Source organism: Ceratotherium simum, chromosome 13, assembly GCF_057802395.1.
Source record: "Ceratotherium simum simum isolate JZ-2026a chromosome 13, ASM5780239v1, whole genome shotgun sequence".
In the NCBI taxonomy this organism is placed as follows: domain Eukaryota; kingdom Metazoa; phylum Chordata; class Mammalia; order Perissodactyla; family Rhinocerotidae; genus Ceratotherium; species Ceratotherium simum.
In genome coordinates, this window is record NC_141912.1 from 54229590 (window position 1) to 54255436 (window position 25847).

Here is a 25847-nt window from a genome sequence, read left to right on the forward strand (position 1 = left end):
GAATAGTTAAATCCAGTTGCCAGCATATGGGAGGATAGGTGATTAGGAAGTTATGAGGTTTCTCTGTGGGGTGATGGAAACATTCTGGAATTAGGTAGTGGGAATGTTTTCACAACATTATAAATATATTAAAAACCATGGAATAATGGTACACTTTAAAATGTTAAAATGGTGACCTTTATGTTATGAGTATTTTATCTCAATTAGAAAATAAAAAACAAACATCAACATCAACAAAAAGAGATTCCCATCCAATGCAGGCTCCATAATGCCACTGTGCCATTCAATGATTGCTTTTTTACCTGAGTGAAATCTTGTAGTGTTGCTTTTAATGTTGGAATTCAATACATGACTCTTTCACCATAACTATATGGAATGCATACCATGTATATTTGTTAAAAAAGAATTCTCTACAATCTCTTTCAGAGGATAGAAGCAGAGGGAATACCTTCTAACTCAATCTATAAGGCTAGCATTACCCTTATATCAAAACAAGACGAAAACATTACAAGAAAGAAAATTACAGACTAATATCTCTCAGGAACATAGGTGCAAAAATACTCAAAAAATATTAGCAAATCAAATCCAAAAAGTATAAAAAGAATTATATAATACAAACAAGTGGGATTTATCTCAGGTATGCAAAGCTAGTTCAACATTCAAAAATCAGTTAATGTAATCTGTCACATCAGCAGGCTAAAAAGGAAAAAATTATGTGCTCATATCAATATATGCAGAAAAAGCATTTGGCAAAATCTAAGACCCACTCATAATAAAAACTCTCGGTAAATTAGGAATAGAGGGAAAATACTTCAACTTGATAGAGAATATCTACAAAATCCTTACAGCTAACATCATACTTAATGGTGAGACACTTGAAGCTTTTCCTCTAATATCAGGTCAAGGCAAAGATGTCCTCTCTCACCACTTCTTTTCAACACTGCAATGCAAGTCCTTGCTAATGTCATTATACGAGACAAGGAAATACAAAGCATACAGATCGGGAAGGATGAAATAAAACTGTCATTGTTCACAGATTACATAATTGTCTACATAGAAAATCCAAAATAATCAATTTAAAAAACCTCCTAAAACTAATAAAAAATAATAGCACAGTTGCAAGATATGAGCTTAATATACAAAAGTTGATTGCTTTCCTATATACCAGCAATAAAAAAATGGAATTTGAAATTAAAAATATAATACCATTTACATTAGCACTCAGCAAATGAAATACTTAAATATAAACCTAACAAAATACGTACAGGATTTATGTAAGGAAAACTACAAAACTAATGCATGAAATCAAAGAACTAAATAGATATTCCATGTTCATGGATAGGAAGACAAGATCGTCAAGATGTCAGTTCAGCCCAACTTGATCTATAGATTCAGTGAAGTATCAATCAAAATCCCAACAAATTATTTTATGGATATCGACAAACTGATTCTAAAGTTTGTATGAAGACGCACAAGACAAAGTACAGCCAATACAATACTGAAGTAGAACAGCTGGAGGACCGACACTACCTGACCTCAAGACTTAACATAAAGCTACAGTAATCAAGACAGTGTGGTATTGGTGAAAGAATAGAACAGATAGATCCATGGGATAGAATAGAGATCCCAGAAATAGACCTCCATAAATAGAGTCAATCGATCTTTGACAAAGGAGCAAAGGTAGTACAGTGAAGCAAATATAGTATCTTCAACCAATGATGCTCAAACAACTGGACATACATGTGTGAAAAACTGAATCTAGACACAGGTCTTACAGCTTTCACAAAAATTAACTCAAAAATCCATCACAGACCTAAATATAAAATGCAGAACTACAAAACTTGTTGAACATAGCAGATAACCTAGATGACTTTGGGTATGTCTACAGCTTTTTAGATATAACACCAAAGGCATGATCTCTGAAAGAAATAATTAATAGACTAGAGTTCATTAAAATTAATTACTTATGCTGTATGAAAGACAATGTCAAGAGAATGAGAATTTAAGCCACTGATGGGGAGAAAATATTTGCAAAAGACACCTCTGACAGACTGTTATCAAGAATATACAGAGAACTCTTACAATTCAACAATAAGAAAACATACAACCTAATTTAAAAATGGGCCAAAGACCTTAACAGACACCACACCAGAGAAGATATGCAGATGGGAAAGAAGCATATGAAGAGATGTGCCACATCATATGCCATCAGTAAAATGCAAATTAAAACAATGAGATACTACTATACAACTGTTAGAATGGCCAAATTCTGGAACACTGATGACACCTAATGCTGGCGAGTGTGTGGAACAACAAGAATTCTTATTCATTACTGGTGGAAATACAAAACGGTACAGCCACTTTGGAAGACAGTTTGATGGTTTCTTACAAAGCTAAACATAGTCCCACTTTATGATACAGCAACTGTGCTGCTTGGTATTTACCCAAAAGAGTTGAAAACTTGTCCACACAAACACTTGTACGTGAATGTTTGTAGCAACTTTATTCAAAATTGCCAAAACTTGGAAGTAACTAAGATGTCCTTCAGTAGGCAAATGGATAAATAAACTGTGGTACATCCACACAATGGAATATTATTCAGTGCCAAAAAAGGAAGTTAACTATCAAGCCATGAAAAGACATGGAGGAACCTTAAATCTATATTCCTAAGTGAAATAAGCCAATCTGAAAAGGCTATGTAGTATATGATTCCACCTATATGGCATTCTGAAAAAGGCAAAACTAAGGAGAAAGTAAAAAGATCAGTGGGGTCCAGGAATTAGGGGGGCAGGAAGGGTGAATAGGTAGAGCACAGAGAATTTTAAGGGCAATGCAAATACTCTGTATGATAGTATAATAATGGCTACAAGTCATTATACGTTTCTCCAAACCCATAGAATGTACAACACCCAGAATGACCCATAATATAAACTAGTGACTTTGGGTGATTACGATGTGTCAATGTAGGTTCATCAGTTGTAACAAATGTACCGCTGCAGTGAGGGATGTTGATAATGGGAGAGGCTATGCATGTGTGGGTGGAGAGGGAATATGGGAAATCTCTGCACCTTCCTCTCAAATTTGCTGTGACTTTAAAAAAAAAGTCTTTAAAAAACTAGAATTAAGTTGACTTTAGTGGCATAGTAAAATGGATAATTTATTTTATGGAAAATCAGATGACGTGCCTTAATGGTTACATGCCAAAACAACTGCTTAAACAAGAGTAAATTTCCACTATCTCAACCAAGAATTGTCATTTTCAAGGAAGAGAAGCCCATTCAAATGAGCTCAAGGAAAAATAGCATTTATTGAAAGAACATAGGGGTATCTCAATGAACCCAAGAGTATAGCAGGATCTCATGCAGCCCAGGGACTGAAGTTTAGAAAGACAGGGGATGCACTCGCCTGCTCCTCTTGGGAGGCCGCACTTCAGAGCAGTTGAGGGTAATGGACAGTTCTCAGAGAAGAGAGCCCAGAAAAGTCAAGCACCTCAAAGGTAATAGTCTGCACTTTACTATAGGATTGCATGGAAACTCATTTTTTTCCTATTCTCTATCATTATTTTTTCATTTTAACTTTTTTTTTTTTTTTTTTTTTTTTTTTTTTTTTTTAAGCAATCATCGGTTTTATTATACAACTCTATGAACAGAAAATGAACAGAAATACACAATATACTTACCTGTACAGGTGAACCTACTTTTTTAGCTACAGATATTTATTATAGTTCATACTGACTTTAATTTTACAGTTCATAACTATGTATAACCTTATTGCATGAAGGGCAAATTCTACATGGGGAGATTCACAGGCCAATCACATTAGGCATTACCAGTACATTCAAAACTGTACCTCGGATATGGATGTGTCTTCCCTGACACATCCTATTGCCATTGTAACTATTTGCCATTGTAAAAAAAGAAAAAGAACCTTCACGTTATGTAAAGAGGAAGTGAATCAATAGAGTAGCACATTAGACAAAAAGATTAAGTCCTTTCCAGGCTAAAGATTTAGTAATAGACACCAACATACTTACATATTCAGGGATTTCCATGGTTTTGCATAAACCAAGGTGACACATATGTATAATTTCACTTTTGAAAAGGAATCCCTCTCTTCAATTCAGCTCAGGCCTGGTCAACAGGTAATGATTGACTATTAGCTACATGCAAAGTGCTGTGCTAAGTTCTGGGGATATAAAAATGAATTAACAACATTTATGCCCTACAGTATGGACAGGAACATTTATATCTGAGAGAAAACAGAAGGAGATTGATTTGCTCTGGGGGAGACATTACCCTGAGGCACATAACAATTTCTCCTGCAATTCTGCTCTTCAATACTGCTTAAAATGTAACACAACTTTTTAAAATACACAAAATTTATATAATTTTATACAGGTGTTTTTTAACAATCAAAACTCTACAATATTATTACTACTAATAAAGAAACAGCTGATCATACTGAAAATTTTTTGGTTCTTTACTGTGGAAATAGAATAGAATAATGGCAGGAAAAAACATATTTCTGGAATTGGATCATGAAAACTCTACTCAAGAATTCTGCCACTTTCTAGCTGTGTGACCTTGGGCAAGTTACTTAACCTCTTCGTGTCTCACTTTCTTCATCTGTAAAATTGATATAATGATTCATAAGACCTACTTCCTAGAGTTGTGAGGATCAGTTAGGTTAATGCGTGTAATGTCCTTGGCACAGAGCTTGGCCCATGGAAGCTCTTGATGAGTGCTGACTATTTGTGTTGTCTCACGAACAAGTCACTTGCTTCCATTTGGTACCAACTGTGTCTCCAAATCTTCTCATAATCTGGTTAACACTCTTCATTTTTCACTTCTGAGCTTAGATGATATCTCCTCTGGATGTCTCTTCTTGTACTTTCAGACCTACTTAGGTCTACTCCTCAGGGCATTTGCTTTACTGAATTAAATTACTTGCTTAGTCGTCTATGCTTTTCACGAGACAAAAACTGCATAAGATAGGAACAGTGTCTATCTATGCTCAGCACTGGATAGGAATGGAGCAAAAGCCTCAAATATTGTTGAATAAAAGAACCATGAGAGGAAAATGCCAGACCTGATAATGCAAGATAGGAGGCCAGAAGGAACAGAGAGGCCCTTGTTTGAAATGAGACCTAATTAGAAGAGGGAGGTGGGGTAAAAGAAAGATGGGAAGACGAAGAAATGGAGATACAGAAATGTCTTGTAGTAATTTGCAAGTGACTTTGATTGTTCATGTCTGAGTCTTTTAGGGCACAAAGTTATTTCATTCTCAGTAACTCACTCAAGAGTTACTCTTAATAGTAACAAGTTGTCAGAAGTCCCTTTCTCCATTTTTATCTGAAAAATAGATTTCTAGGTCCCCCTTTGATTCAGGGTCTTTTCCATAAAGATTTAGCTCAAGGCCATATTATAAGAAAATGTGGTATTTGGAGCCTAGAGATATCAGATAACTTCCTGTAAAACTAAGGCATTTGTTTGGGGAATACAGAAGCTCGGTACAGTCATTACTGAGAGTGCTCACACTTGATTTTATTTTCATTGCCAGGGAAAAGAAGGACGGTATTTGAAAACTTCAAATACCAGGAAGTCAACAGTGGGACACCCCTCTGTTCCTTTCAATTCTTCAAAATATGCAGAGAAACAGAGAAATCAACTTCAAACATACTATTACTAGGTAGTCAGCCTTCCACCCGGGAGTAATAAAACAAGATGCCTGATTCTGGACAATGTATATTCAAACCCTTGTTTTTGAATAGTACCTGACTCCCTTCAATTCCCACAACCACTGCGTTCCTTCTGAGGGTAGGACCATTGTACTAGTCTCCTACCTAGTACCCTGTCTTCAGTCTCACTCTCCTCCAGTCCATTCTCCACGTCACTGACAGCGATGGTCATAAAAGCCTGACCTTGCTCACTTCACCTTGCTTTTGCCCAAACACTCATGTTTTCTCCTGATTCCAAGTCTTCACGAAATGCTGCTCCCTCTGCCTGAACACTTCCCCTCCTTAACCACTTGGTAATCTCCTCCTTCTCTTTAAGGGGTCAGCTAGAGAGTGACTTTCCCTGTGGGGGAGCCATCCATTTTGGTTTTCTACAGGCTGAATTATGTGTTCTTTCATGTTCTCATGACACCCTGTGCATCCCTCTACCCCAGAAACTCAGATAGAGATTCTATAATCATAACACTTCTCATTCACCAGTGGACTGTGTGATCCTTGAGGCTACACTATGTCTTATTGATGTTCATGCCCCCAGCTTTTAGCTAAACTGCTGGACACATAGATACTTAGAAGTATTTATTGAAATGGACCCATAAAGTGATTATACGGCTGCAAAAAGTATGGTCTCCCATTGGGGATAAGAATATAAAATCTGGGACAGTGCATACAATCTGAGATCTCTGAGCAACGCAACTACAACCACAGAGAGAGAGAAAAAAAATCTGGTTTTCAGATTTATTTTCTTTTTCTTTCTCATTTTTAATGTATTAAGGTTAGTAGAAGAGCTAAAATAAAAGCAACAGAAAAAAAATTAAGCTGGGTAGTTAAACGGAATTACTCAGACTAATATGTGAGCTATATTTCCTTTTATGAAAAATATATTAACACTTAGAAAGAATAATTGCTAAGTATAGCAAATAGTATTCACACCATGAGATCATATAGTTTTAAATTTTATTCAACAAACATTTTCAGATCACTTTCTATATACCAGACACTGTTCTAAAAATACCAATTCATTTAATTCTTATAACAACCTTAAGAGGTCATCAGTGGACAAATTTGGAACATTCTTTACTGTCTTGTGATATTGGGCTGACTCCTTTTCCCTACATCCAGCAGAAAGATTTTGAATTGAAGAGAATAATAGTATCTACAGAACTAAAAATTCTTTTCAAATGTCCTAAAATGTTTCAAAAGACCTAAGGAAGGAGACCACATCAGAATGAGTACTGCGATATGTATCATCTCTTATGTGCCTGCAAAAGAGAAAACAAATAATACTTTGAAGATTTGAGTGGAATTTTTGTATGGCACTGGAGTACCACATATTTAAAATAAATCACCTGGTAAATCATGGAGAGAGAAAATGGAATTCTTGTGGGATCAAGATAAACCCAGGCTTGTCTCAAAGCAGATATCAGAATAAAATCTTGAAAATATTCTCATTTCTCCTTATTTCTACTTTTAGCAAAAAGTGATGATTAATTGCAGATAGAAGACTTAAAAAGAGCAGAATGAGGTAGACAAGTTGAAGTGCCACAAAATGAAGGCTGATGGCACCCAGTACTTAGGAAATAAGAGTACGGGGTCCATATTTCTGGATTGTCAATGACAAGCAATTTGCAGACGTTAATGAACTAACTAAAGTTGCAACAACCTTTCCCATTTTTAAAAGAATAGTACATGGAAGAGGAAAATACAGATACTAATAAATCTGAGGAATGCATTATACCACAGGGTAAAGTTAGCAGATTTGTGTCAATGAACTTGAATGAAGCCACGGAAGGCCTGCTTGTCAAATTAACTGATGACAAGATGTCTGGAGAAATGGAAAGTTCTTTGCACAATAACATTAGCATTTAAGAACATCTGTTTAAACCTCAGATTAACAAAATTAAACTAATGTATGCATATATCATTTGGGTATCCTTATACGTCACCTCTTCACAGAGGCCTTTTTGACCATCCATTTCTAATGTGGCCTTTGGGATGCTCCATTCACCATCACCTCACCATGTCTGGTTCTCATTATAGCAATTATCTCTTCCTAATATTTTTCCTATGTAATTATTAGTTGATTTGTTTCCTTTCTAACTTCACTAGAAAGTAAAATGCATGAAAGCAGCCACCTTGTCTAACTTGCATCCTTGAGTGGAGTAAGAGCACTAAGTACATACTTGTCAAAAAAATAAAAGCCTATTTATTCCCTTCTCTTAAAAAGAAATTTGACTAGTGCAGATTGGGAAAATACAACACAGTATTTTTTTGTAATATGGCATCTGTGGAATAATAGAAGCACCAGATCAGAAGAACTGGATGGTTTTGCCACTGATTAGTCACTCGACCTTTGGGACATCATTTAACTTCTCCAGGAATAGTTTCTTCATCTATAAAACAGGGCTAATAATAGCTAGCCCCGGAGGAGTTTTAAAATAATATGCAATATACAAGATATTGACCATTGTCTTAAGGAAGACCAAGTAACTATAGGTTGTGGAAATAGTGTCATTTGAAAAACAGTGGAAATAATTGGGGAAAAGTGAATGTAGGGAGCATGGGGGGGCGGGGTTGGAGAGGGACTGTGATGCTTATTTTCAATATGTGAAGGATTATCATGTGGAAGATTTATTCCAGGTAGCTCCAAGATGTAACCTAGGAATTGGGAGTAAAAGACTGAGAAAGGCAAATGTTTGTTTAAGGCCTTGTTTTAATGTATAAAGAACGGTTTTCTAGCCTTTAGAGCAATCCCATGATGGTAGAGGTAGTGAATTTTGATGGTCACATCCAAAGTAGGTGGGGACAGACACATCAGCAATGTTTATCAGAAGGCTTCTAATATGAAGCTGAAGTTCATGCTAGATGATTGCAAGGCCCTTCCCAAGTCCAAGATTACAGTCAATCAAATGCAACATTCTTATCACAGTTATTGAGAATGAAAAGATCCTGAACTCATACTCTGACAAATCCCAAAATACTATTCTTAGAGACAAAATCAATTCACGAGAGAATGGTGGGTGACATAAGTCCTGAGGCAATGAGAAGAAAGACCAGAGGGGTGTGGTATTCACAGAGAGAGCACTCTGCTTACACCACTATATCCTACTGAGAATCTGTTCAGTGCTGTTTGGTATGTCGGTGGTCCCCTTCCCTGGACAACATTAGCTGTGAGCACATTTATGATTCTTAGCGTCCTGCAAAGATTTGCCGCTATATTTCATATGACACTTGCTGTTGCAAATACAAATTCCAGTTAAACGTATCCTTCAATTTCAAAAATGGTCTCATTCCCCAGTTTGGAGGAAGGGATGAGAAGGCAATGCCGTAAAGATTCAGCAAGTGCTAAGTTTGCAAAGCCAAACAAATGTGAAAATATTTGCCTGAAATGACTGTTGTATAGTCCTGCTTGAGGAACACCGTGGGTCCTCCTCATCGCTGTTATACTTACCTTCGAAAGACAAATGCATCAATGAATCCTGCATTAACCATGTGTTGACGTGCTTGTCTGTGGAGACCTACACGTCTCTGCGTGATGTGTAGAAACCGCACGTGAGACATAAAAGAAAAGAGTAGAAAAAGGGGAGATTTAGCCCACAGAGACACAGGTTAAAATAATTTTCATTACTTTTTTTTTTCCCCCACTTCTGCTCCAGCGCTCCCTGGGTGCGGGAGGAGGCTGTGGGCTGCGGACTCAGCGCTGGAATGAGGAGTGATCGCGCTCGAGCAGAGCCAGAGGTAGCTCTCTCCTGCCGGTGTCATTGCTGCAGCCTCCAGAGCCCGGCGCCTGGGTCCTCAGCCGCCTCTCTTCCCGGTGCAAAATCGCCTGCAAAGACAGCAAAGCCGCCGCAGAAGTTGCCGGGCGTCAGACTCCGGAGGCATTGGCTCGATAACTTTTCACGTCATTTTCTGCTCGGGAGCCCCTGCTCGCCTCTCCGCGCTGCCTTTCCCACGCGCATCCCCAGTGCTCATGGGGCAGGGGACGAGCAGCCTGCAGCACTGAGCCGAACCGGACTCGAGCCCGTGATGTCCGGCACCAAATTGGAGGACTCCCCCCCTTGTCGCAACTGGTCATCTGCTTCGGAGCTGAATGAAACTCAAGAGCCCTTTTTAAACCCCACCGACTATGACGACGAGGAATTCCTGCGGTACCTGTGGAGGGAATACCTCCACCCGAAAGAATATGAGTGGGTCCTGATCGCCGGGTACATCATCGTGTTCGTGGTGGCCCTCATTGGGAACGTCCTGGGTGAGTCTCGTCCCGGGCAGCCCTCCAGAGGGCTGTCACGTCCCCTCCGCCCCAAGCTGCAAAGGCGCTGAAGACCTCTCCCTCCCCCTGGGACGCAAACAAAGAGGTCGCTGCTCTCGGGGTGGGGTTTTCTATTTAAAAAAAAAAAAAAGTTTTCTGATCGTATGAACCAGGGTTCAGCCCTGGAATGGTGATTCCTTCTTCTGCAGAAAGAAGCGGGGAACCGCGTTTCTTTAGCGAGCACCTGGGTGACACGCGCCGAGAGGGGCAGCGACAGCGTTCTCCAGGTGGATTTTGTTGAGTGTGGGGAAATTAGTCATCCTTTTGTGTAACGTGGCTGGGTGTTCTGGGGGTTTGCGGAGAGGTAGAGCTGGCAGAATGCAAAGCTGTGCGCTTAAAGAGCAACCTCTCTTCGGCAGTTGAAGTCACAAAGGATTTGTAAGCTGGGTAGAGTGCCCTTTGGTGAGGAGGGTAAGGCTCTGTCTAGAGGTGGTAATGAAAGGGCACGGAGTGGAGACAGAGGCAAAGCAGGGAGGTGCATTCACCCACTAAAGCTGAATTAAACAAGAACCATGCTGGGAGCAACCAAGAAGGAGGGGCATCCCAGAAAAGTACTGAAGGGATCGTAATCATTCACCCATCCATCCATTCACGCATTCATTCATTCATCCACTCGACCAGTATCTTTTCCACAGCATGCTTGTTGACAGGCTCTGAAAATATTTGAAATTGATTTTGTTTGTTCCAAAGATGAGACCAAGCTTAATGCTAGACTCTATTTGTCTCTGCCTAGGTTTGTATGCAAACAGATTTCCTCGCCCACTCCCCACCTCTGCACAATTTCTGAGGGTTGGGGAGGGGTGCAGTGGTGATTTGGTGGCTGTAGTGATGGAGTTTATTAGGGCAGCTGGGGAATCCACTTAAGGAGAAGGAGCTTTGGAAGGGAGGGACGACTTAATATGAATTGTGAATGGAAGGAACATGTACCTTGATGAATGGAGAGTGGGAGGCGTTTCAAATGCAGAGGGCAGTGTGGAGGGAATCTGTTGAAAATAACAGGAGGAGATGGGGGAGGCTAGGGGAAGATGCTCTTGGTTTTCAGTTATAAAAAGGGGAGAAGGTGAGTGAGGTCAGATAGGCAGGGAGGCTTTGAATTCCAAAGCAAAGACTTTGTAGCTGCAGTGGAGGATGATAAGGAACTTATCAGGCTTTCAACACTAGCCTGATTCTAACCTTTTCTCTCCAAGTGTGTCAACCTAGGTAGAAAACATTCAAAGTAGTCTCTCACCCATTCAGCAGGCAGAGTATTTGATAGTATGTGACTGAGAGGCATTCTAAAAAGAGCTGATAGAATATTATTTAATAAGAGAGATAAGAATCCTCTGAGAACTTTAGTTTGCTATTTCTGTATTATTTTCAGGCTATTTTCCTTTTGTTGGTTTCTTAAAGGTATACATAAAGGGAATCTTTTGGGGGATGCAAACAAGGTTATGAAGGTGGAAATACACATGATTAGGGATCTTATGTTATAAGGATGTCTGTAATAATAATGCCTTTCTTGTCATCCATCCTTAGGGTTACAACCATTAAGACACATGGCCAGTAGCACAGCAACATTTCACTGCATTATGTCAACAAAATGATAAGTGAATAATTCAAATTGAACATATGTTGCATACCTACTGTGTGCTAGAGCCTTTCACATACTCTCTCTCACTTAAACCTCAAAGTAACCCACGTTTGACAGAAGCAGCAGCAAGACTTAGAGAAATGAAATGACTTATTAAGGAACATGATTCAGATTCAGTTCCATTTCTTCTGACCTCAGATCCAGAATTCTCCATTGATATTCCACTCTAGAGCTAGAAAGCATATAGAGAATGAATTCTTTGCTCCTGGTTGTCTGCAAGCCTATTAAATATATTTTCTGTTCTCCCCTGCATCTATGTCCACTGTTAATAAATTACCATGAGACATTAATGGCTTTGTTATTGTCTCCAACAACAATCTATCCAGAAAGGAACATTATTGCATTGCAGTAAAAATTTGATGTTTTGCAGGGATATCTACAAATTGTCACTATTTCCTTTCCCTAATTTTATTTCAGGCTTAATCTCTGTGATAAAATTTGGGCCTCTTTGCTGTTATTTTATTCTGGCTTTGCACAAACTTGTGATGTATAGTCTTTATGTCCTAATTGCATAGTTTAGGGGTACATGTTTGCTAGCCTGGGGAGTGTTGTGGTCTCAGGAAAACACCTCTACAGTAAGGCTATTTGTGTTCATGTTAAGGAAGAGAGCACTGTCCACAGCCCCAAGTGCTGAAATGGCCCATTCCATTCAGCTTAAAAACAAAGATTTGCTCAAAGCACTCCACTCTGAAGATACTGACAGCTCTTTTCCTCAGGACTAAACGACACTGACATTCTCTCTGGCTGAACTGAAACCCATTCTTTACTGACATATTCCCTGAAAGCTGATGAGGTTTAAGTCTGACATTTAAACAAATGAGCAGTGTCATTACAGACAACTTCCTGCTCTTTGATGTCACTGTCAAATCTGCAAAATGAATTAGATTGAGAATTGCTTTTTTGCCCCTCTGGTATAAGTAATTTTATCCAGAGAGTGGCAGGACAAGTAATCACATTATTCATGCAACGTAACGAGGCAACATTAGGTATGAAGGTGAAATACCACAGTGTAGGAAGCAGATGTAATCACTGACCCTTCAGGTCCATTCACCATTTGAACTTTCATGTAACTGACTACTTGGAAAATCTCAACCTTGTTGAACTTACAAATACAATGTAATCAGTTAGAAGTCATTTCCCCCACAATGTCCTTTTGTGAAGTGATGTAACAGGATATGCTCTGAACAGAATGACAAAGTCTTGATCATCCCTACCTCTTTTTCTTCTCTCCACAGTCCCTCTCTCTCATTATACCCCCTCTCCACTAGCATATGTTTCTTTTCAGAGATGGAAAGCAGTTTCTTGGGGAAATAAAGTGACAAAAGTCATTCAAAATAAGGCAAAAATTACATGGAATTTCACGAGTTTGTGTGTGTGTGTGTATATATATACATGCATCTATGTATATATATGCATTCTTATAAAAGATATGTGCATGTCTGATTATACAATTTTAAATCCTAGGAAGGAAGACGGGACAAGGTTCTTTGGGAAGCAGTGTTTTTCCAGTATCTTCAAAATTGTTGCCAGATGTAACCAATTCCTAAGTATGTCTTGTAATATAGCGAGTAGATGCATCCAATTATTTGATCAGTACATTTTGAGCAATATTACGTTTTTAAAATTAATGCGTGGGGGGGCTCTTTGGGACACTCAAAGCAATATATTTGATGTAATTCATACTTCTTATTTCTTGAGTGAAACTGAATGGAGAAATGGGTTCTAGTCAGTTCAAACATTAAACATCTGGAGGAAATGAGCAGTTCTCTGCCTCTCTTACTTCTGCATTAAACGATATCGTGATTTTCACCTGAAATGCTTCTAGCTTCCCTGTTGTCTCCACATGAAAAATGAGGAGAACATTCAACAAATGACATTAGTCCAGCTGTGCTTCTTGCTTCTTGTGTGACCATTAGCAAGTTATTGTACTCTCCAAGTCTATTTTTTCCAATTGAAAATTAAGGTTGATGATGCTTGCCTTGTAGAAATCTTATGAAGATATAACACGTAGATATCTTCTATATAGATACTTAGAGGAGTATGCACACACACAAATATATATGTGTGTGTCTATATATGCGTATATATTTTTTGACACATAGTAGACACTAAACGCCAACTTCTATCCCTCCATTTTCACCATTGAAATCTCTCCCTGATGTGGTGTGCAGCCATCTTCTGCCTCTAGGGCCAGTCTGTATCTCTTTATGACCTCTACTCTAGTCTTTTTTCTCAATTTAGTGTTTTACTAAAAGGAATTAGTAAAATGAATCTAGTCTTTTTCTCAATTGAGTGTTTTCCTCAAAGGCTATTAGTAGAATGAAGTTGGCACATGTTACTCTCCTTTCCCTACCAGCTCTACCCACCCATCTCCTAACTCCTAATGCACAGTTTACTGCCTTCAAGCTGACTACCTAACGTTGCCTTTCCACATCTCTGTGAAAGTCATTCGTAACTATCACGATGATTTTCTCTCTCTTTCTCTCAGTTTAAATTTGCCTGCACTGGGTCTCCTTCACTCAGAGTTTTTGAGTTGCTAGTTTGTTGGTCTATCATTATTAACGTTTTAGTGTCACACATGCACGCACTCAGGTGCATACACATACACATACACATACACTGATAATATGTTGATTCAACTCATAAAGCACACTGCCCATTAAAGAATTTACCCAATAACAGTTAAGCTAAATTGGGTGGGTGGGTTAGGAGGAATATCTGTAATAGGGCTGCTTCTTACAGAGCCAACGTTGTGTCCCAGGTATGGAAATGGCAGAGTTGGAAGTTCCGACTACTCCTAAACCTGAGAGACATTTCTTTTCTGCTTCTCCTAATGCCCAGTTCAGCTCTGTGGGTGTTTATAAACCCACTCTTTCCTACACAGGAGGCAGAAAGAGGTTAGAGATAATACATTACTCATCTCTGCCAAGACCCAATAGTCATGAATGGTGACTATAAAAGGTATATTAGCCACTAAGCTTTAAATTTGAGTCTTTATAGTTACAGAATTCAAAGCATGCTTCTCTGAATAAGAATTAAACTGATGCCACCACATTTTTACTGAAACCATAACCACTTAGTTTTACTGGGTGAAATAAATCATGTTTTTGACTTGAACAGAATCTCAGTGATAACTTTTTAAATGGCTGTCTAATAGATAACAGCAACATTTATCATGGACAGACAACAATGAGATAACATGTGCTACTGATAATTTAAATGTAATGGGTTCTTCCTATAATGGAAAAAAATATGAGGAAAGTGAAATAATGAAAATGATACCCATTTTCAAAAGAGATCAAATCTAACACTCACATACAAATACGATAGTCCAGTTTTTAATTTTTTTCTTGATTTTATTAGGGCATGCATATGTATTTTATATATTTAAATGAATTTCCATTATTTCATATTAGAATATATTTGCAAATCCTCATGTACTGCAGCCATGGTAACATTCCCAAGTCCCTGAATTCTCTCTCAGCTCCCAAATTTCAGGAGTATCCACCACTGGTGAAAGAATATCTTTCCATCTTTCTTCTTGTAGCATTCTGACATATCCCACACCCTTAGGGATGCTGGCTTTCTTATGTAATGGCTCACTGGTAAGGTTTAGTCAGTGACATGTGACGGGTAAAGCTGAGGTCTTCATCTCCAGTTCTTCTGCTAGGTGCAAAGGAAAATGAAAAATATTTATTGAGTACTATATGCCAAGTCCTGAATGCTAGACTCCACAATGAATATATGTATTCCATTGATGCCTCATAACAAATTTATAATGAGGAGATTAATAGCTTTGTTTTACAAATGAGAAAAAAGAAATTCAAAAAGATATTTTAACTTACGCCAAAGTTCAGTCGACAGTGAGCAGCAGCTCTAGGTTTCAGATATGGATTTCAGGCTCCATGGCCCAGCTGTGTTCCATTACTTCATCCTGTCTCTCTCCCTTGCTTCTAATCCTGACTGAGAAACTTGGAAGAAAAGAGAGTGGAAATGATGCTTAGGTGTGCCCTCTAGACTATGTACAGAGTTGTTCTGGCAAATTGCCATGCTCTTTCTCTGCTAGACTATGGTTCTTCAGCTATGAGGATGAGCTCACTTGATAAGCTGATCAAGGTCAGGCTAGGGTCACTTTATAAGAGAAAATTTCAAGACAAAATAGGTGCTGCCAAAAATGCTCCTGCCTTTTCAAGGGGGTGACTCACTGGATAAATGTTTGATAATTGTGGCCAAGGATTATTTTGTCATTGAAGGTGCAGTCTTTAGACACAATTTAAGACTGAGGGTCTCAACATTTAACATCTCAGATAATCTAAAGATCTTTTGTTTCCTCTTTCAGTTTCCAAACCTACTCATGAATTTTATTTTTTTCTTTTTCTGACATAATTAATGTTAATTTTTTTAAAAATTATGTTTCTATTGATTTGACTGAATAAGTCAATCTTTATATCACATAAGAGTGTTCCTAGAGCATAAAGGTGTTATATATGTCTAAAGACGCATTACTCATCACACTAGACATGAAAGGACCTTTAGACTCTGACAATGGAACACTTTGAGATATTACTCGATGAAACAAATGGCATATATGACCAGTTTTTTGAATAGCTGACTCTTAGGACTGAATTTATTCATTTCACATTTGTTCTTAACTAGAGATGACCTCTTAACCAAGTAAATGGATTGGATTTATATTTAAAACAGCATTAAATTCCTTGCCAGTAGAACTGTTTTCTCATACACAAAAAATAAACTGTTCAGAATAAGTATGCATTTTATTATTAAAAAATATTTTGGGATATTGTCATTGTGTCTTTTTCAGTAATTTGCTTTTAATATTAAATACATATGAACAATCTTTAATATTTATATAGTATTTTACTCTGCAGAAGATACTGTTACACGTATTGTCTCATTTATTCTTCACAGCAATCTTATGAGGTAGGTCTTATTTAGTGAAAAAATTCAAGTACTTGAAGTGATTTAAAGTCACTTGAAAAGAAAAGTTTGAGTACATGGAAATATCAAGGGTTTGTGTGTCAGCTTGGCAAAATCTTGCCAGTTTCCTGTATTCCAAGAGGCCAGGATGAGGGATGCTCACTACCTTTTTCTGGCCTTAAGCTGTGATGTCTTTGTTACCTGAATTTGTCAACATTCTAAGTACAGACGCACACTAACCAAATTCACGGTGAACCTGGCAAAAAAGAAAATAATAAAAGAATTCCAATCTTTTAATTTTAAATAGGAAGTTACTCTTACAAGTCTTAGAATACTTGAAGAACTTTCAATTATCACAGTCTGTTTCTGTAGACATATGTGCATGAAGAGCTTTGTGGGTCTGAAAAGCTAGGCTATGCTGTGGTAGCAAATAAACCCTGAATTCTCATTGGCTTAGCATCACAAAAGTTTCTTTCTTTCTTATTTAACATCTAATGTGGGTTGGAGAGTCTGTTTCATACAATGACTCATGGTCCAGGCGTCCTCCATATTTTATGTTCCATCTCAACAAGTGGCCTGTGTGGTAACCAGCCTCCAAGATGGCTCCCAATGTTCCCCAGTCTCCTGGTATTCACACCCATGTGTAGTCCCCTTTCACACTGTGCCAAAATCGGTTTGGGTAACCAGCAGCATATAGCAGAATTGATAGTATGCCACTTTCAGGACGCCATTATAGAAGATTACAGCTTCTGCCTTGAGTTCCCATTCTCTCTCTTGCTCTTGGATTTCTTGCTCTGGAGAAAGTAAGGTGTCTCTTTGTGAGCAACCTACATGGTGAGGAATTGAAATACCCATCCAACAGCAATAGAGGAAATGTAACCTGCTGAAACGATGCGTGTATGATCTTAGAAGCAAATCCTTCAACCCGATTGAATCTTGACCTGATTGTAACAGCATCCTCGCCCTCTCACCAGCTTGACTGAAACTTAAAGGACAGACTCTGACACAGAGCTATCTACCTAAGCTTCTCACAGATTCCTGATCCTTTAGAAGCTGTGAGATAATAAATGTCTATTTTCTTAAGTTTTTAAATGTGGGGATAAGTTGTTATATAGCCTCTAAGGTTGTCATGGTAGGAGAAGAGTGAACTGGAAAGAAAATATACTGGCCCTTAACTACCTTTGACAAAAAGCAACACATGTCAGTCATGCCGGTAATCATTTGGCCCAAGCCAATCACATGGTATCAACCTAACTACAAGCAGGGCTGGAAAGTGTAAGGGAACACTGTCTCTGTCACAGAAACCATACAATAGTTAAATGTATTTCTAACTTGCGTAGACTCAGAACAAGGGAATTTAGAGGAATCAAGTACTTAATGGCATAAGACTAGACTAAGCTGATAGATGTGTCCACTCCACACTCTGGATCTCCGCCAATAGAAGTAGCTTACACATTGGGAGACTTTATGCCAATTACTATACTAAGAAGCCAGAGTACAAAGATAATAGAAACCAAGGAAGCTATACTCCAGTTGAAGAGACAGGCAGATTAACAGATATCGCCATATAATGTGGCAAGTGCTCTGATAGACGGGTTATATGATGTAGTGAAAACATAGAAGAGGGACACTTAGTTCCATCTGGGGGATTAAAGAAACATCCAGGAGGAAGTGACACCTCAACAGAGTTTTAATGCATGAATTCAAGTTCCAGGGTGAGGAGAATTGGGTAAGGATGTGCTAAGCAGAGGAAACAACATCAGCAAAATCAAAGAGGCGTGAAATAGCATGGGCTACAAAGATAATATTAAGCAATTGGGTAACTCCAGTGTAGTGTAGATGAGCAGAGTCTAGACATGAAGCTGGAGCATTAGATAAGGGTTGGGTTACGAGAGGCCTCGTGTACCACACTCAAGATCTTGGCTGGCTTTGACACTGTCGTTTAAAGCGATCCCTGAAAAGATTTTAAGGAGAGTGCCATCATTGGTTTGCATTTTTCATGAGAGCAGTCTGGGGGTAATGTAAAAAATAAATTCAAAGGGAGAAAAACGTGTGAAGGTTTTCTTACTGGGGTTTGTATCCGGTTTGGGGCTCATTTAATCAAGCCTACTTTAATGAAAAAAAATTGATAATAAAAGACGTAATCAAAATGTTCTAGATAATTACTTCTAGGAGGTTTTCTACATGCTGCATGAGGAAGGAAAGAAGAAAGTGAGAAAGCGAGGAAGAAAGAAATAAAGGAAGGGAAAAAGAAGACAAAATGTAGGAAAAACTATTGCTGTTTTTACTTTGCTGAATATTTAAATTTGAGAAGTAATTTCTCTTTGCAATAATTTTTTATATTTCTTTCCTGAAAGATTTACTTATGAATCTTGCATGTCATAGCTCTATTAATATTTTAAATAGTCTATAGAGTTTTTCACTAAAATCATTTCTGTAATAACTCGTTTTTGGGGTTTCAATGGGTCACTATACTGTTGCCATCCATCATTTTGGCCTTTAGATGATTTTTTGGCCTCACACTGAAACCCAAAAGATAAAAAATTTGAGATCTAATAAAAATTTTTCATATTTTCCAACTAAATCCCCAAATTTTTACTCTAAATAACCTGCAACTTTCTATATATGCTCTAATGAGCTCTAAATACGCTCTTTTGAAAATTTATCTTAAATAGCATCCTTATCATTCAAATAATGAAGATATTACATTTACCCTAGGTCAGCCCTTAGGGAATTACAGGGAACATTTCTCTACAAGTTGACATGGTAAGACTTCAAAATTTCTAAAACTTGGCTAGTTTAAAAACTTCTATTTGCTATTCCTAGCTCACAATGGGAATATGGCAGTGATTAAAAATTGTAATATCCTTTTCTAGATTTTCAGTGAGTTTTTAATTCCTACTAGGTGACTCTAAAAGAAATTTATAAAGCACATGGTTTATAACCATGTGGAACCTTGATTTGATCACTACATGGCTCGAAATGAGGTCAGAAAGCCACTATATATAATAACTCATTTCATCAATTCAGAATGACTTTGATGAGTCATCCAGTTTGGTAAAGAACTATATTGATTATAGATATCATTTTGAAGCCACTTCGTTTTTTTTTTTTAAATGTGCAGATTGTGCTAAACTTTCTGGGACAGAAGTAGGGAGATATGGTCAAGTGCTTATGAAACCATTTTCACTGGGTGAAACTGAGTCAACTTTTCGTTATGAAAAAATAGCCCAAAACTTAATCCCTCCAATTCGAATAGTTAATATACAAGTTCTAAAAATTTTACAAAGCTGAAAAACAAATACACTGACAAATCTCACCAGCTGATGTAGGAAAAGAACTTCATGATTATTGAGACATTTATGTGCTTGGGCTTGATGTATAGTCCAGACAAAGGAAAGCCTAGAAAGTCTTTGTTCTTTGAAATCATCAGAGATGGTGATGGTGACTCACAGATTCCTGAAAGTCAGTAAGATTATCGTAGTTTACAAATGTATGTTTTTTTTTCCCCCAGGCATAATGAACTTTGCAACTGGTCACTATAGGAAGCCAAACTATCTCAGTGGAAAAGGGGAAAATAAGAATTTAAGAACTTAAAGACATAAATAAAAACAAGTGCATGCATGCACGTGCACACATCCATGTTTTGGGGATTGTACTATATGACTAACGTGATTTTAGTACACCCTAGTTTTCTCATGCGGGATTAAGAAGGTACTTTCCAAACTTTAAAAATGCCAAAAACTGGATATAATGCCTTGTCTTTCCCAAAGTCAGGAGATATTTTCAACTATCCCCTGAGTAAATGAACTAGCCTTTAGGGAAACAAAAAAAGATAAATACCCTAGAGATGAGTAAGTCTTCGAATTAACATTCATGTAAGAAGGAGCATCCTTGGGTGATTATCATTGTAGCAGAATTTCTTTTCCTTGAACAGACTCAATATATTCCTGCTTTACAGTCTTCACAATTTCTAGCCCCCTCTGACTCTCTTGTGGCTAGCTCTTGTTCAGTTCACATGTCACATCTTCAGAGAAAGTTTCTAAGAAGACCCAGTCTGAATCACTACCCCCTTCATGTGCTGTGATACCATCCCTTTTTATTTCTGTCCTACAACTCATAACTATTTGAAATTATATTGTTGGTTTCTTTGTTAATTTTTCTGCTGTCTCCCTTAAGTAACATGCAAGTTCCATGAGAGTAGTTTCTTTATTTTTCTTTTTTGCAGGTGCATCTTCAATGTCTAGAACAGTGCCAGGCATACAGCAATTTTTGCTACCAAATGAATTAAAGTGCTAGACTTCCACCAGGAGGGATACTTTAGATAGAAGTACATTTTTTTTTCCCCCAAAGCCCCAGTAGATAGTTGTATGTTATAGCTGCATGTCCTTCTAGTTGCTGTATGTGGGACGCGGCCTCAGCACGGCCAGAGAAGCGGTGCGTCGGTGTGCACCTGGGATCCGAACCCGGGCCGCCAGCAGCGGAGCGCGAGCACTTAACCGCTAAGCCATGGGGCTGGCCCAGAGTACATTTTTTAAATTAGGCATTGCAAGCTTTAAATTTCTTCTGTGTAAAAATTTAAGGTAAAACCTCTATAATTTGAATTATGTTTGTGATAATTTTGGTTAATATCTCAAGAAATATACACATTAAAATAAATATTATATAATTACTACAGTAATGATTATGGGAGGCCATTTTGAAAATCTCTCCCCAGCACTGAGATCCTCTTGGCATTACCATGAAACTACTTTGTTATACTCTGGAAAAATAAATGAGATTTACAAACTGTGGCAGGTTTTTTTTTCTCAAGGAATTTATACCAAGATCCCTCCAAATAACATGCTATATTTCTGCAATAACTGAGGAGAAGACATAACGTGCAAAATCCTTACTTAAGCCCTCTTTGTTTCAAAGTAATTCCTAGTTATTTTTTATGTTTTTATAAAAGTCTGAGGAAATGTTTGATCATTCGTGTCCCAGATGAGGTAAGAGAGCTGAGACTGAATGTTACCATGACTTCATACTTTTTGCAATAAAAAGGGCCAAACATACCCCCATCTGAGCCCAGGGTGTTTCAGGAATGCCCACAGAGTCTCTGCTTTGGGAATCCTTTGTCGTGTTCCCCATCACCAGTGATTTATGCCAATTCTGGTACACTAGGCTGTGCAGACACTTGAAAAATATCATGATTTCGGGTGGAGCCCCAGAGCAATGTTAGTATTAGCTGGATAGTTCTAGACACTCATTTAATGAGGAAGAAGAGAAACAACAAGCTCTTTTGACTAACTCTGGTCCTCAGTTTCCTGAAATATTCATTAAATTATAAATTTTTAATAATCAAAGTGCAATCTTGCCCAGAGAGGGGAGGCGTTGCTAATTCTAGCAGACCCTTGACCAGTTAAACCCATTTTATCCATATTTCTCATTATTGTGAATCAAGTTCATTACAGTCGAATTTACATCTTAGGCTTTTTGGAGTTGTTATATTGCTCTAATTATGTAACTCCTCAACAAAAGTATTTGTCATCCACCATCCTAGTTAATCCTACAACAACCTGTATGGCAGGACTATTATTCGCTCCTTTTCCCAAGTAGTGAAATTTAGTATTAGAGAGCTGCCATTGTGTTAGTTGTTTGAATAGCTTTACATATTATCACCTGGCCTCCCCATTCCTGAATTGTAAATAAATATAGTGCTCTGTTCTCCATTTCCATTCCTCACTTGATAGTGTATCTCAGCTAGTGTACATAGCCAGTTGAAAAATACGATGTGTGTAATTTAAGGAAAACACAATTCTCATGTACATTTTTTTTGTAAACTCAACTGAAAGGGACTTGAGTTTCGCTGACTAATCCCCATTGCCTCAGTGACCTAGCAATCATTGTAGGCACCTGATGACAGAGACTAGAGGGGGAGAGGAGGGGCAGCGCCAAGAGTCAAGCCCGGCGTCGATTTTCTCTCCTGGTAACTAGAAGTTTATAAGACTTCTCCGAGGGCTGAATCTCCATCAGCAACAATGGCCCTATCTATAGATTGTTAGTTTGAAGTCATGCAAATATATTTTCAACATCCAAATGGAGGTAAAAGCAACATAGAGAGGCAGAGAGCTCAGTCCAGCTGCAGCGGCAAAAGACACACGAAAAATAAAGCAGCCTGAACCAACACACTGGTTTTCTAGGGCTTATCTAATTTGGAGCTATTTCCTTTTCTTATTTCATTCAGCAAATATTTATTGAACACCCACAACGTGTAATGTGTTCTATTACGTTCTGTGGAGGAAATACAGAAGTGAATGAGGCATGGTCCTTTCCTACAAAGAATTTCTATTCTTGTGGGAGAGACTAACATGTAAACAATAGCCTATAGTGTGAGGGTTATTGAAGAGGCATATGCAGAGGGTTAGAACATAGAAACATAAAAATTGGATCTGACTTGGGGTTGGAAGTACTCCTTCGCTGAAGAGGTAGCATTTGAGGCATTGTTAACATGTGAGTATAATTTTGAAAAGTTCCAAAGGGTGAAAAGAAATTCCACCTAAGTTGATGAAGCAGTAAGAGTAAATTTATAAGAGTTTGCAGATATATAAATAACTGAAAATGCCGTTCAGAGAATTCCAGTAAAACACAGGCATTCATGAACTTTCCTGGGTAATTTCGAGTAATAGAGACTTGAAGTAATCTCCTGATGCTTTGCATCGCTTTTGTGTAGTCTTTATTTTGTGGATATTTGCCATAATCTTGCCTGTAGTGTTATCTCATAGTGGACTGCATTAAGAGTTCGAAATCCCTGGAGTTATTTGAAAATGAATTGTGATATATCAGAGCTTCCCAAAGGAAGATTAATCTGGTAAGAATGGGTTGAAGGTATGAAAGACCAGATACTGGGAAGGCAGTTAGGATCCTGCCGAGACTGTTCAGAAAAGGGATTATGAGGGTAAAACCAAGGCAGTGGAATTGAATACACACAAAAAAATGAAGAAAATATGAAAGACTCTGGAGAGAGAAATTGACAACTCATCAGATGGGGGTAATTGATAGGAATAGAAAATAATCTTCTGATTAACAGAACTTTTGGGCCAAAGAAAGTACAGTGATTGTCTTATTTGTCTTTTTCTTAACATAGACCGGAAATATAGGAAGAAAATCAAGTGTCGTGAGTAGAGGGGTCTTGATGGATTTGGCCAAGGCAGGTTGAGTTTGAATTGCTGGAGAAGTTTACATGTGTAACTGTCCTATAGGAAGTAGGGCTTGCTCTCTCACATGCCATTCACAATTTGGTACTCTGAGAGAGTTTTTTCTTTGCAGCTATGAAGGAATATATACAATTTATGTGAGAATTACTTGGACAGTGTCTTCTGGAATAATTAAAAGCATACAAGGGAATGTAATATCTTAATTGGTGCCTCAAGTGGCAAGACCTTTTATGCAACACTAAATAAATTAGTTGGTTCAAAAAATATTTATTGTGTGCCTATGGCAGCAAACAAAATAGACAAAGCTCCTTCTCTTAGGCAACTTACATTCTAATGGTGATATTTAGTATATATTTTGATGGTAGAACCAACGGGACTTGCTGATGGTCAATCGCCTATGGGTGGGACAGAAAGAGAGGAGTCAATATTTTCATGTGACGTAGGTGGATTGTGGTATCATTTATTGAGATATGGGACCTTGGAGGAGGAGAAGGTTTGAAGTTGGGAAGGAAAGAGAATCAAAAGTTTGGTTTCAGATTTCTAAATTTGAGACAGTACAGGTAGGTGTACAGTGAATATTTGAAGGTGAAATCAGGAATTTAAGTAAGAAGTCAAGCCCGGCAAAATAAACTTGAGATTTATAACCCGTATCATCTTTTATGTCTATATCTTTTTACATATTCTCCACAGATATGCAAGACTATAGAAGGAACTGCATAGTCAATAAATAATTTCTATCTTACAGATCTTTTTATGCTTGGCTTTCTCCTGTATGAAATCACAGCTGTATTTACTTAAATCTTGAAAAGGATCACCTTGAACCATGCATCAAAAAACAAAAACAAAAAACCAGGGTACATGGTAAAAATTTTGATTTCAGGACCCATGCCTGATGTACTGAGTCAGAATTTCAGGGGGTGGTGACTCTAGAATCTACATTTTAAATAGGGTCCCAGTACTCTACAAGAATCCCTGACACAGGAAAAAGTAAAGGGAAGCCTCCTATATTTGAGGCCTCCTGTTGTTGGAGGCCAGGTGCTTTTACATTTGACACAAATTCACTTGTGTCAATAAAGAGCTATTAAAGAAGAGAAGATTAAAAGACCTGCTTTGAGATGGGATTAGGCAGAAAAATAAGAAAAGGCAGCAAAAAGATGAATAGGAGGAGTTAGAGGAAAAATAGAGGAAGGGTTAAATGTGTGGGAGCCCCAAAAATTCTCTCAATGATAACTTTGAAGTCACGCTTAGTTATGTAACATTTTAAGCAAAAGTATCAGTGTACATTGGCTCAATTTATTATTGTAGTAGTCAGTACACATTTTTTGCTATACAACTTTACCAAAAAAGAACATTTCAGAGGTCTGGCAAGAAAAGCAGAATTCATTGCATATAGAATTAGTAATACAAAGATTTAGAAAAATTCTACAGAAAAATAGAATTAGTAGCACAAAGGTTTTTTTTGTATTTTCTAATTTATGATTTTCTATATGGACTCATTGTTTCAGGATAAAAATGAAATTTACCTTTTTTCACTGTGTGTTCCTTGAAGTATTAAAACAAAATCTACACATATATTGCTATTCATAATAAATGTAGTTAATCAATGATGTCATGGAAAGAATTGGAGGGTTGCTATGGAAATAAAAGGTGTTTGAACACACAAAAGCATGTGAAGGATTGGCTCTGATTTAGATCTAGTGTTGCTGATTTATTAAATTATAAATGTCAGGAGTTGTTGGTCACAGGATAGATACTAGGATTATGTGAAATTCTAAAAACATAAAAAACCTTTCAGCAATAATATTGAAGATATGGAAATACTAGATGGATGTGGATAAAGGCAAGGCATAAAATCTCTCCTCCAAGGACTTGTCCATACTAAGATTTTAGAAACGCAATTTTTTACTGAAATATCCTTAATCCTCTGTATGGAAACAAGGATGAAACATAAGACTCTAGCAAGCTCCATCTAATCCACTGCAGATAGATGGTTACCTACCCTACTCTTCTGTATATTGGTGTTTGCAAATATTCTACCTCCAA

General features: G+C 37.7%; 1 protein-coding gene across 1 annotated transcript in view; it reads left to right on the plus strand.

The window, feature by feature from the left end:
- HCRTR2 (hypocretin receptor 2) overlaps positions 1-25847 on the plus strand; it is a 136610-nt gene that overhangs the window by 8789 nt on the left and 101974 nt on the right. Inside the window, exon 2 of the mRNA XM_087437887.1 lies at positions 9388-9980. Within this exon, the coding sequence (XP_087294013.1) occupies positions 9388-9980 (593 nt within the window). The remainder of the gene's footprint in view (positions 1-9387; positions 9981-25847) is intronic.